The 13,307-nt window shown below is 36.6% G+C and overlaps 1 protein-coding gene and 1 pseudogene across 2 annotated transcripts; both read left to right on the top strand.

Annotated features, from left to right (window-relative positions):
* Positions 1–42: 42 nt before the first annotated feature.
* Positions 43–5,239, top strand: LOC122829392 (UPF0462 protein C4orf33 homolog). Of its 2 annotated transcripts, none has more exons than XM_044113920.1 (6): positions 43–353; positions 687–880; positions 2,138–2,198; positions 2,301–2,352; positions 2,442–2,641; positions 4,497–5,239. In XM_044113920.1, exons 2-6 carry the CDS (start codon positions 700–702, stop codon positions 4,591–4,593), a joined length of 591 nt encoding a protein of 196 aa, XP_043969855.1. In that variant the 5' UTR covers positions 43–353; positions 687–699; the 3' UTR covers positions 4,594–5,239. The 2 variants fall into 2 exon arrangements, with proteins under 2 accessions (XP_043969855.1, XP_043969854.1); XM_044113919.1 differs by lacking the exon at positions 43–353 and adding an exon at positions 438–614.
* Positions 5,240–7,012: 1,773 nt separating this feature from the next.
* Positions 7,013–10,224, top strand: LOC122829954 (annotated as a pseudogene).
* Positions 10,225–13,307: the final 3,083 nt, after the last annotated feature.

The following is a 13,307-nucleotide window of genomic DNA, read 5'->3' as shown; positions in this document are numbered from 1 at the left end:
TTCCGTCTTAAAACGCTCATAAGCATGATAGTTCCTCTTTGAAAGAATTTGAAGGATCAGCTCATTCACACAGGAAACACCGTGTTTTTGTTTCATTTTCATTTAATTTGTAGTATTTTTTTTTTTTACACCAAGTGACATAATGTTTTTTTTTTTAAGTCTTTTGCACATCAAGTCCTAAAAGCGTAAGGTTAAAATTCACTCTTCACAAGGAATACCGTGAGACGTCTGGAGAACAAATATTGAAGTTTGGCTGCTGACATAAGGCTTGTTGAGCTATTGGAACAATTTCTGGATTGTGTTTTAAAATTTTCATTATTGAGTGCAATTGTGCCCTCCAACAACCTTATCAAGTAAGCCTATATCTCAAACATTTCTCTATCAGAAAGTCAATCACTGTTTGGTTACTGAGTAACAAACATTTAGTAGAGGTTAGATTGAATTGACCAGGAGCCTGCTTAAATAACTGAACAGAGAGCACAGCTAAACACACGGTGAACTTCTGTGTAACATATTGATTCAGCATTGAGTGAAAAACCTTTTGACAACATGAGGCTCTCACTTCGACTTCAACTTTTAACAGTAGTCAACATTCTCCTATGCTGTGAAAGTTTGTAAGTAGTTATGCAACTGTGTTTTGTAGTCATGCAACACATTCCCTCTCTGACTAAATTACCTCCTTTCAGGCATTTTAGGAAAATGGAGTTTGCGATCCAACGCACATGGGACAGCAACCCTGTTGACCATGACCCCATCAGAATCTCCTTCTCTGATGGAAAATCAGGACTGAGAATGGAAGTGTCTGGTCCATTCTTCAATGACCCAGAATCTCCTGCAGGTGAACCCGGAATCGCGTTCCCTGAACTCTGGAATTACGAAGGTAAAAGAAGGATTTTTCCTTTTTCACTGGGCTGTGTTGTGTAACTGCCTTTGTTCAGACATTCAGTGGTTTTCCTGCCACTTTAAAATAAATATTTTGTAAAAAAAAAAATTCTAAAAAAGTTACATATAGACAAGTATAGCAAAAATACCAAACGTATTGCCAGATGTAGCAGTTTTACACATTTTAGAAATTAAATAATATCAAATGATTTTTTTTTAAATCATCAGGATTTGAAAATTGTCTATGAAGGTAAATCTAAACTCCACGTCCTTTGTTGTCTTGTCCTGTGTTTAGCTCCATCCGTCTTCCTAACAGCTCTGATCAGCTTCCCTTTCCCTTCTAAAGCATGATATTGCAACCGCCATGCTTCATGGTGGGGACAGTGTGTGCAGAGTGGCATACAGTCCCAGTACTGCACTACACATAGGGCTTTCCATGCAGGCCTGGACTCTCACTCTTGATCTTAGCAGAGCACAGTACCCTGCATGTTTGGTGTGTCCCCTATAGTGCTTGTGACAGCTGCTGACTCCTTGGTAAAGGTGAACATTTTATTTTATAGTATTGTTGCAATTATACACATTAAATAACATTTCAATGCCCCACATGATTGATTGAGAACATCTAATAAGCCTCTTGAAAAAGATTGCATAATTCTGCACAAGGATGGTGTTAGCTTGTTTGTCCTCCATCTCCCCCAGTCATCAAACCAATGCTGTGTCATTGTTCACATCTAGATTCACTACATAAGTGTAGGCAAAGCTGACTTAAGCTGTATTTAATAATGTACATCTATTCCTATCATTTTTGAGAGGTGGGGGTTGGGGGAGGGTCTTTGTTTATGAGAACACTGTGGCTCCATTATCATTATTATGGTAATACATTGCAATTAAACTTTGTAATGAGGTTGAGTATTAACAATCTTTTCTAATTGACCTTAAAGAAGTCAGATTTCTGTTTAATGAGGCCCCCATATTTGGCCTCATTAATGTTTCCTAATAAATAGGAAACCATTATAAGTGTAGGTAGGTAATGAGCATGTTTCGAGGTTAGCAGGGGGCCTGTTACTCATACTATAATTTATGTGTTTATTCACTTGTACTTTTATGTTGTAACAGTCCAAGAAAAATGCTATTATTTCATTACATTAGTTCTATGCTACAGCATCTGATAAGGTTATTAAGAACGTTTAAGCATTTCTTACTGTAAATATTAAGGTTTCATCCTCATTTTATTCTCTTTCTGTTACATTGCTAGTTGTGGAGTCCTTCTTCCTTGACAGCACAAAGCAAAATTACCTGGAGGTGGAGCTTTGCCCGTACGTTCCAAGCAAGCCTTTTGTTCTTTCCACTTCTATAATCCTACATCAGTCGCCAAAGAGACATGTTCATTAACAGCTTTCATTTGTTTTCCGCTTTAGACATGGACAACACCTTATACTGCTTCTGTCAGGAGTCGGCAATGCGTTTTATGTAGGTCAAAAGAGTATTTTGCCTGCTTTTTTTCTGAGATTTTATATGAATGTTAGGTAACAAGTTATTCTAATTACCTCCTACTCCAGCAACAACTGCCAATCGTTTTTACTACCACAAAATCAGGGGACAGATGGACTGGTGAGGCTGTAATCCCCTGGACATACTTCCCTCCCAATGTCGACAAGATGAACTCCTATGCTATTCATGGCTCCGGGGCGGCACGTACATATGAGGCTCTCTACCCCATCCCCAAAGCCGACATAGTGGAAGGCCAGCAGCCAAACTTGTGAGTATGCTGCTTTGTGTAGTATATCGCAGATAAATCTTTCCAAAATGGTTGCATACAGTCCCAGATACACTCAAGGGCATGAAAATCATATTAATTAGTGACTTTTTATGATTTACTTGAAATGTTCTTTATCTGGGTGAAATAATGATACAACTTCAATAAAACTTCAGTTTTCAAAAAAAATGTGTTCACAAGCTGGTTAAAGTTATGCATAAACTCTTAAATATATGCTTACATATCTATATTTGACTAAATGTCCCTTATCAAGTTTCACTTCAAGTACTAACTTAGTTTTGCAGCCATCAACAATCTTCTGTCAAGAAGCCATTTTTGTGGCTTGACATTTGATTGCTCTTTATGGCAGAATTGTTGAAGGTATTCTAAAATGGGTTTTTAATGGCATGAACCCAACATCATAGTGTATAATACACAAATTATCAATAGGGGTTAAGGTTGGGACTGTTGGCATCACCTTGTTTTACAGCTGTTGAAGTCTTCTTCAGTATGAAAGCCTCACGCGGAGTCAGACAAATTAACTTCTTGTAGTGGTGGCAAAATTTCTCCATCTTTTTCCCCATAACTTTTTTTCCTGAAGGCATGTGGGTTGTAGGATTAGCGGCAAATTTCGGTCGAGCTTAACATAATTGTGCTCCCTAATCTTGTTTTTAAAATACCATGCAATTTATGCCATTAATACATTCCAGCCTGTAAAAATGTACAGGCTAACATATGTGTCAGATCTGTATAGCTAAAAGTCCAAAGTTAGAATGACAAACTTTCTCCTCAAGAGTGTATTTACTTTTCTCATTGGAAATGTATGCGAAAACTTTCACAAGAACAAATCACTTTCTGAAATTTTTTCAAATTTGAAAACCAAGAAACGATGTCTAACGATGTGACTAAAACAACACAATACCAACCTCATACACCTTGACCCACAAGACAGAACTATGCTTTAAATGTACAGCAAAAATACAGCTTTCACTATACTACAAACAAACTGTTTTAAATCTCATAATTACAAAAACATCACAACCCTAGCAAAACAAGCTTTGATAACAAGGGAATGAACAAACGCAAAACAAATGATTAAAAATATAATTTATGGCCAGACTAATCGCTGCCTCAACCAAACTGCTGACAGAATTTCACATAAAACAGATATTTGTACAGACAGAGATAAAATAGTTGCTACCACAGTCAAAGAAGCCAACTATCTTTTCCCACATCAGTTCAACAGTAATCTCTGAGCTGCTTAAGAACACTAAAAATACGCACAGAGAGGTCACTCTTTAGATATGTCATGATGAGTAAATCTTAAGAGGGTTTTTTTTTCTCTTTAAACCTTGTGGATTACTCGATAAGAAGGGGAAGTTTAGCCAAAAAGTGCCTCCAACATTTCCATTTATCATCCTCTCAGTTATTTCGATCACTATGCGGCAGCTCTTGATCTAACTTGTATAACTATAAATGGTTCTACACTGTATGATTTCAATTGACTTCTCTGGCTTTTATCTTCTTTGTGGACCGTAAAGATATCATGGAGAATATTTATGATAACATCCTCAATGTTATCCTCCTTTGCTTATTTTTTTTTTTCAGACTTTGAATTCTGTTTTACAACCGTTCGGGGAATAGTTGTGCAACAGTTTCCTAGCTGGAAAATGAATTGTTTCCAGCTATTAGTTTTATGAGTATCTGGTAGCTTATTAATAATGCTAAACAATAAACCAGGAACATAAATACGCTCTCTCAAACTTGTCCCTGACTTTCAATTTTAAAAAGTACTGTGTATGTGAAGGTTGATAAATATTTTTGCCTAACAAACATTTTTTAACCTTCTGTCTCTTAGCCATCGCCTGGAGTATTTCCAAAACTTCCGCTTGCAGAGCATTATGGGAGAAGATTGGGTCCAGCCTGAATCGGATCTGTGGAAGGGAAAGGCCTGAGCTGTTTATGAAATGCTGCCTTTCTGTTTTTCTTTTATTTACACAAATGCTAAACGAAATCAAATGCAAACAAAAACAGCAACCAAAGAGCAATCATAGTTTATCATTTATTGATGTAGAACAATTTTGTAGAAAAAAAATGCCATCAGCTTGTCAAGCCGTGTTGCACTTCACACACGCGTGCAAGCACCCAGACACATTGCGTAATATTGGACATCCTCAGCACAAATTGCGTGAGCATAGTGTGACCTACAATTTCCATGAATGTTAATTTTTGACATCCAGCACCTGCAGCCAAAATGTTTTGCTGTATTAACATACCGTGCAGCAAGTCCAAATGATTCTTTCTGCTGCTGTTTAGAGAAGACATTAATATGATCATACACAGCTTACATATGTGTCAGGTCTGTATTTCAAAGGTTTAATATATTTTGATTCACCTGTCAAATAATGTACGAGATTAATAGTTAGAAAATTAAGAAAAAGGAATATGTCGAATTAAAACACTTCACTATTAGGCACACTTATATTTGCCAGAGCGATTAGATAATTTGTCTAGTTTACCTCTTGCTTTTTCTTAATCAATTGTCACAAGAATGTAAGGTGTCATATCTTTTTATATGATAAATAAAATTACAGTGCAATATATTGTCTAATTTCTCTTTTTCTCTTGTCATTGGATAGTTTTGTATGAATTTGTGAAATTTAACCTTAATAAAGAGAAATAAAAGCTAATCTCACTGTCATTAATGCTTATTATCCCTTCTAACAATATATTCAACTACACAAAATATGGCAAAAGAAGAAGAAAAGTCTGTGTTCTGACTTTGACTCTTTGAATATCAGCTTTTCATCAACACTTCAAGCTTAAGGTTCTTTGATGAGTCCCGGGCCGTGTTATAGTTCCTAATTTGTATAGAGAAGTCTGGGTAACATGACATAAAACATACCATAATAATTAAGCTATTGTGAAATAAAACTCATTACCTACTACAAAAGAAATGTCTTAAAATGCTGGATGCAAAATGAATATGAGTCCATGCACTCATCTAGAGATGAGCATGATGTTCATACCCACAGGATAAAGTGTTGAGGGAGATTATGTAAATAGAGAATGATATCGGCCTGAGAATAAAATCCTGGGGAACTCCACAAGAAAGAGCGGCAGATGAAACAGAATTACAGAGGTTTATAGAACAGCACCTGTCATCTGCTGAGATCTAAACCACTCTAATTCGGTACTTTTTAATATTCCAATGCTACTGAAGTGAGATTGTGATCAATAGTGTCCTTTTAGAAACTGTAAGAGCTCTGAAACCACACTAAAATGCTTCAAAAATGATGTAAAAGAGTCAGTATTTATTTGATCTTAACAACTTCATAGCTATATGATCTCTTCAGTATGACCGATGATAGCATAATTTAAGGTAATTACAAATGCTACAAGTCAAAACGGAGAAGCAATCTGAGGCTTTTAATTGTTCAGATTCAACCATTTTTTACTCACAGATAAATGTGAAGCTATTAGTAATATTTTAAGCATTCTCTTTTCACTAAATCATTGTATAAGACCTGTAAAATTGATTAAGAAATCATTAAGAAGCCTCTTGAGACGTTTAGCATGTTTTATGCCAAGGTTTCATAATTCAGCAACAACACAATCACAGCTAAACTTAGCTGGCTACAAATACATTTCATCATTAATTAGTTTCTAGGTTTATCATGCAAGGACACTTTGAAAAAACAAATTTATTTTTCAATTAGATGGCAAATTAGATTTTTAATAACAATAAGTGGTGAGAAAAGTGTGAATAATTGATGGATAAGAACAACTGTTTATTTTTGAAATTGCAGGTATGGCATATTGGGGTAGTCCAATACACTGTTTTAATTAAAATTCTTTGCTATGTATTATATTTTTATCACTACAAATTTGATCATATGCATGTTTATCATGCAACATTATAAAACATGATTTATAAAACAAGCTTTATTATGTTTTATAATTGCCATTTTCATCAATTTCCTTTTGATGAAAATACCATGAAAATGTCAATATAAAACTGATATTATAAAACATCAATTTGAAACTGATGATTGAACATATTAGTGAAGAAAATTTTTAAGGTTTTATTCTAACATCTGTCTGAGTTATTTTTGAAAGTTTTAATCAGAAGATGATTGAAGAAGATCATCTTCATTACAACTTTTATTACAACTTAATTACCTTTTGACCTCAACCTCATACAGAATGCTTCATAGTCTTTCCCGTCAGGATGCCCTGAACTCTGAGTAACAGGAACATATTAACATTAGACCCATTTTGATAAGAACTTGTTTAAACAGTTGAAGGAGTGCAGCAGCACACATACTTTAGTGAAATTAAGGGATGCTGTAGTGTGTAAGAAGACTGGACAACATGACGGTCACTTTTCAACTTTTAGCACTGGTCCACATTCTGCTGTGCTGTGAAGCTCTGTAAGTATTATTTTATTATACTTTGTTTTCTTGCCATTCATCAATTTCTCATTCATACTAATTTGTGTATTTTCAGCCATTTCCGCAAAATGGAGTTCGCAATCCAGCACACCTGGGACAGCAATCCAGTGGATCATGAACCCATCAGGTTGGCCTACTCTGATGGGAAATCGGGGTTGAAAATCGAAGTGTCTGGTCCATTCTTTAAGGGTTTTCATCCTCCAGCTGCACCCGGTCTTCCAGACCTCTCGCTCAGTATTTATGAAGGTATGAGACCCACGCAGTTTGGCATGTTACTACTGTCCTAAGAGCATATGAATAGATTTGCGAGCAAGAAAGTGAGTGTAAAAAGTGAGAATAAATTTATAACGTCACTTATGTAAATACAATATTCAAATTTGAATTTTAAAACGCAGAAAATGCATCTTATTGACTTTGCTGCAGGGGTTAACCAGTTTTACCTAATTCTAGAATTATTACTACTGACTGCATCCATTTAATCTTTCTGTTCAATAACTAGATGTACTTTCACCAATTCTATCATTTACAAGATAACCCTTTCTTCATTCAGCATAATGGTCCTTTTACACTCCACATTCAAACTTACATTTTAAACTCAATGTGTTCTCAAAAAACAAACAAGTCATTGCTGACCTACCAATTCCACATAACATAAAATTAATTTAAAAGACAAGTTTAAAAACTTTCCAAAGCAAGTGTTTGGAGCCTGATAGATTCCATGTGAGAACATGCACAGCTTTAATAGTCCCCACTGTACCTTAGTCATTCTAAGCCATGAGTAGAGCAGTAGTATAAATTGGAAGACTAAGTGTTTAACCTGATTTAAAATTTCACATATATTCTAATGAGATATGAGAGACATGGGGCCTGTCAATGTTATGAGGCCATTATAGTAACAGCGTTATCATTATTATGGCAATACAAAGCAATTAAACTTTATAATGAGCCTGAGTGATAACAGTCTGTTCTAAATGACCATAAAGAAGTGTGATTTCTGGTTACTGAGCACCCCCTACATTGGCCCTAATTAATGCCACTTAACAGATTGGGAACCATAATAAATGTAGGTAGGCATTGAGTATGTTGAAATGGGAATCCAGCTATTGCACATACTCAGATTTTGAGCACACTTTAAAATTGATTGCTGATTTCTGTAACAATTAGGTTGGTTTTAAGATTTAAGTTTAATAATGATTAATAATTAAGGTCTTTGCTTTTGTTATTTTCATAGTTGTGAGGTCAATATTCCTGGACAGCACAAGAAACAATTACCTGGAGGTGATGCTTTGCCCATAAGTTAGAGTTTATGTAACGTTTTGTTAACTTTCCATATTGAAGACAGAGTCAATATCTCTCCTGTGTTATTAATTCATAGATACGGACAACACCTAATAGTTTTAAAAGCAAACGGATATCCTCACTATGTAAGTTAACATTATCGTTGTGTGTCAGCTGCTTGTTTTTGTGTTAATCCTTCATAGTTTCCTCATTATCTCATTCCCCAGCAACTACTGCCAATTGAGTTCACACCCACAATCACAGGGGACACATGGCAGGGTCAGGCTTTAATCCCATGGACATACTTCCCCCCCAATGTCAACAAGATGAACTGCTATGCCAGTCATGGCATAAGAGAGAATCGAACACACGACGCTCTCTACCCGGTCCCCAAAGAAGACATAGTGGAAGGCCTATACCCCGACGCGTGAGTAGGCCAACTCAATAGAGTAGCTTGACTTTGATATTTTTCTAGGAAAGTATCTTCAAACGGGAGTGTTTATAAGATTTAAAGTGCATGACGTTGATGAGAGAAAATAGACAAATAAATTAAATAATAAGAAGGACACAGTATACAACATAAACCGAAAGTAAAAACTTTATTTCAGTTATTCAGTAAAAAATAAATAAATAAGCAAAACACTTCATATGCTCTCCAAGGTGTGTAAGGTTCCCCTAGACACCTTGATGCCAGGGCCATTAGAGAAAGTATTGGCACTTCTGGGAGTGTGAGGAGGTGCCAAACCGTACTGCAAAATGAAATCAGCATCGCCATAAAACATGTCAGTTTCTCCACTCTTTCTCTGCAGCAAGTGTAGTCGAACCGTCCTCCTTTGCTTAAAAAGCTTCCAATATCTTGGTTTCGGAAGTGGCTTAACACAAGGAAAGCAACAGTTGTTGTGTGTAATGGCTCTTGAAGCACTAACTCCAGCTGCAGTCCCAGCCTTTTGAATCTCCTCCAAATGTCCTTTTTAAATGTTCTTCGCTTCACAGTTTTCTCAGGGCTCCAGTTATCCCTGTTGCTTCAGTCCATATTTTTATTTACTTTACCCCACATACCTGGGAATGCTAAGATTGCAAAAATATTATATATATAAAACAAGCAGAGCAAAAACAAATAATAAAAAAAAACCTCAGTCAGAGGTAGAAATGCAAAAACAAACGAGCAAATCTGCCTCGAAAGGACGGTTGCACAGACCTACATGCTGTACCCATTACTTCGCCGAAATGACTGCCCTTTGAAATTCCACAGCAGCAACAAGTTTTTTTTCTGCATGAGCATGAGATCACTAATGATACATGCAATGTGTATCCTCTTTAAAGAAACTGCAAGTAATGATCAGTAAATTTCATAAGGAGAAGTGGGCGATTTGTTTGGCAAGAAGCAAGTTTTCTTAAGGAGGTCAACTTATTTTATAATTATGTGTAATAGTAGCAGCAGCTGTGGAGAAATATATGATAAATGTTACACTGACTTCTCTCTTTGTAGTTAGTTTTTGTCCCTTTTAGGGCACTTCTAAATACTTCACAAATTACATCCTCATAGTTATCATAGTTATCTACACTGATTTCATTTTGGGATGACAGATCCCATTTTACAGCTGGTGTTTGCTAATTTCAAAAAGGGAGTAACTATTTTCATACCTCTTCATAATTTGTAGTTTGAACATGTATCTATAACACATTTGTGATTTTTTTCCCTATGGATGTTGGCATAACAGATATATGTATAATCATATCCCCTTTCTGTTTCTTAGAATTTACCTGGACTATTTCCAAAATTTCCTCCTGCAGAGCATCATGGGAGAGGATTGGGTGCAGCCTGAATCCGATCTGTGGAGGGGGAAGGCCTGAGCTACCATAAAAACATTATTCCTTTCTATATTTTCTTGTCTTTAGCACACACACACACACACACACACCCTACCAAAAGGGGACTGTACCGCACGCATACACACAATCATCACAGAAGCAACAGGGCAACTGTGCAAAATGCTCTCTGACGGCAACCAAAGGAGAATCAATCTTTATTACTTAATGATGTAAAACAATATGACAGAAAATATGTTATCAGCTTGTCAGACAGTGTTACACTTCACACATATCTGTCCAAGCACCCAGATACACACGTCACATAATATTGGGCATGATCATAAATCACATCAGCACAGTGTGACCTATCTACCATTCTCGATTGCTTCAGTGATAAGGACTGCTTGTGTAACCTGAGTCTTATGCAACACTGATAAGCAGCAACAAGACCTAATAAATAAATAAAACATTGTTTTATATCATCTGTGTTTTGTCCCTGTGATTGTCTGATCAAATAACAAAATAATTATGTTATTGAGGACTCATAAACGTTCACTTATTTTTTCCCACACAATTAAATTAGTCGGTCTTAATCAGCTAGTTTGTTTCACAGTTGCAATGATGACTACTTACGTTTACCCTGCCTGATGTGAAATATAAGTCAAGAGCTTGTGAAAATCTAAAAGAATTACTTTGCTAAATGATACGTGAATCGTTGCGATGACTCTTCATAACCCTCTACAGTTCATTTCCTTTAATATGCATATATTAGGATTCTAGGTGAGAAACAAAGTAATGGAAAATTGTGAAGTGAAAGAGAGATCATGAGGAATTTTAAAATGCTTGACAAATTATATTCATCCCCCTTTTCTGTGATACCTCTAAATAAAACCGACAGAAGCCTATAACAGAGATAACCTAATTACTAATTTAACTAATATCTAATTTAGCGTCTTCAGCAATATTTGATCATTATTATAAGTATTTGCTCAGTGAAACTAGACACATGGAAGGCACACTTTTTAGATGTCTGTTTTGATGTCATTTTTTGGGTGGTGAATCATAAAAAATTGCAATGTAACATATAGAGGTTTGTGATTGTAATGTGATAAAATATTGAAACGTTTATGGGGTGCTAATCTTTTTACAAGGCATGATTTATGGACACTAATCATGACTTGGGAGTCTAAATGTCTTATGTTGTTTACTCTGTGATTACCTCACCATTACCTTGTTGCAAGTCCTAATAAAACCTGCATTTTTTATCAGAATCTTCCTTCAGATCACCAACAAACCACTTCTCCTGACCAGAAGACAGAAAGGTGAAAGATTTTCGTTTTGCCTGTGCTGCTCTTTACAGTGGCAGCCCCAAAGCCCATATTGAGCCCTATCAGTTTTAATTGGCATTCTCGCCTTTGAAATGGGAGCTGTGATTATGCCTAGAGAGCCGACTGCTTAAGCCCCCTCCTTATCATTGCCTGTGGTGCCTTGCCACCACACAGCACAATATTCACCTACACGAACACACAGAGACAGAAAAGTGGTCACGCTGCATTCCACCATGATGTCTGGTTCTAATAAAATATGACCTATAATTATGTTTCTCACAAAAACAGAATCTTCATAAAAGCCTTTGATGAATGATGACTCCCCACACCTACCTGAGAGCAGCCTGAGGATGCATGTCCCCACTAAAATTCAAACCCAGTTCTCCCTAATTAGTGTGAAGAGATGAGAGGGGAGAGCAGAAGAGCTAGCTGCCTTTCCTCTACCTCCAAAGCCCCAGCAGACATGCAAACACAAGAGCTGTCTTATTTCCCTCAGTAAGAGAGACCAGTCGGCTCTAAAACATTCAGCATCAGCTTAGGGGTGATTCTCGGTGTCAGAAACTTTCTGGTGATTACACCAGACCTAGTTCTTTTACCCGTTTTCTTTTTTATTTCCTTTTTTTTCTGTCCAAGAGATGTGCATCTCATTTCCTGAAGTTAAAAGAGTGTATGAGTGAGGATAAAGTTGTGATGAAAAATAGAATGCAGGGGATGAAGAAGTGATCCCACAGCACAAAACGATCGAGCGCAGTGGGAAAAACAGTGATGACTCTGCCTGGTTTCAGTGCTTCTGTGACAGAGGCCTAAATGAAAGATTTACACCAGAGCTAATATGAAACAATCCATAACTTTTGCAAGCTAATGGCTTAAAAACTATCAGATGGCACAGTGTGAGAGAACTTATCAGCTTTGTGCAGTAAAAAAATCATTTTATGTCTGGCTTCCAATATAAGGCATCGAACAATGAAAAGTAAACTTTGATCTGTTTTTGTGAGAGACTTAATCTTACCTACAGAGACTTGCAAAACTGTTTATACTCCATCAACTTTTTTAAACTTTGTAACATAACCACAAACATTAATTGTATGTTATTCATAATTTTTACGGTAGACCAACACACAAAGCACATATTTGTGGAGTGGAAGAAAATTACTCCTAGAGTGTTTTCACAGCTCACAGTCCGGTGGACTCGGTTCAACTGGGGATCAAAATTACAACATTGTTACATTTTCAGCTGGTGCGGTTCGCTTTCACACTCCACAGTGTCAAATGAAAAAACCCTTGAAGAACTTGTTTTCCTCCGTGCCTGTAGTGGCACTGCACTGAAAGAAACAACACAAAAACAATCTCTGGAGAAGACACTGACCACAACTTCCTTCTTCATGGCATTGTAAACAAAAATGGAGTGGTGTCAGATTTTAGTGATTGTAGTATTTCTCTAGTGTGTTACAAAAACCATGAGCCATTTCTCCCACTAGCGCAAGACCTGTGCATTTATTTTGGTAGGATTAAACCAAAATGCTCTGCGCTATAGTCCACTTCCTGCTTTTGAAACAGTCTCCAGTTTGCTGGGGATTCACATTGCATTCAAACCGCGCCAGAGTTCCCTTCAACAGAACTCTGACCTAGGTTTTGAGGCGGAGCAGAGTTTGCTTTTTTGGTCCACATCAGAGTTTGATTTTGCATTCATACCTCCCCAAACAAACCGGACATTCTAGGAAAAGAAACCAGAGTTTGATTAAAGCAAATGTACCCTTAGAACAACCAGGCTGTTCAGTATGCTACTTTACCGGATTG

The sequence above is a fragment of the Gambusia affinis genome, linkage group LG04 (genome assembly GCF_019740435.1).
Source record: "Gambusia affinis linkage group LG04, SWU_Gaff_1.0, whole genome shotgun sequence".
Lineage (NCBI taxonomy): Eukaryota > Metazoa > Chordata > Actinopteri > Cyprinodontiformes > Poeciliidae > Gambusia > Gambusia affinis.
The sequence above is the reverse complement of the archived record's forward strand: the minus strand, read 5'-3'. Positions and strand labels throughout refer to the sequence as shown.

What these genes read in the sequence shown, in the direction of transcription:
- LOC122829392 (XM_044113919.1), top strand. Translation starts at nt 550, where the DNA reads ATGAGGCTCTCACTTCGACTTCAACTTTTAACAGTAGTCAACATTCTC. An exon ending in CTCCTATGCTGTGAAAGTTT is followed by an intron (nt 615 to 686) that starts GTAAGTAGTTAT and finishes ACCTCCTTTCAG; the next exon opens with GCATTTTAGGAAAATGGAGT. An exon ending in TGAACTCTGGAATTACGAAG is followed by an intron (nt 881 to 2,137) that starts GTAAAAGAAGGA and finishes TTACATTGCTAG; the next exon opens with TTGTGGAGTCCTTCTTCCTT.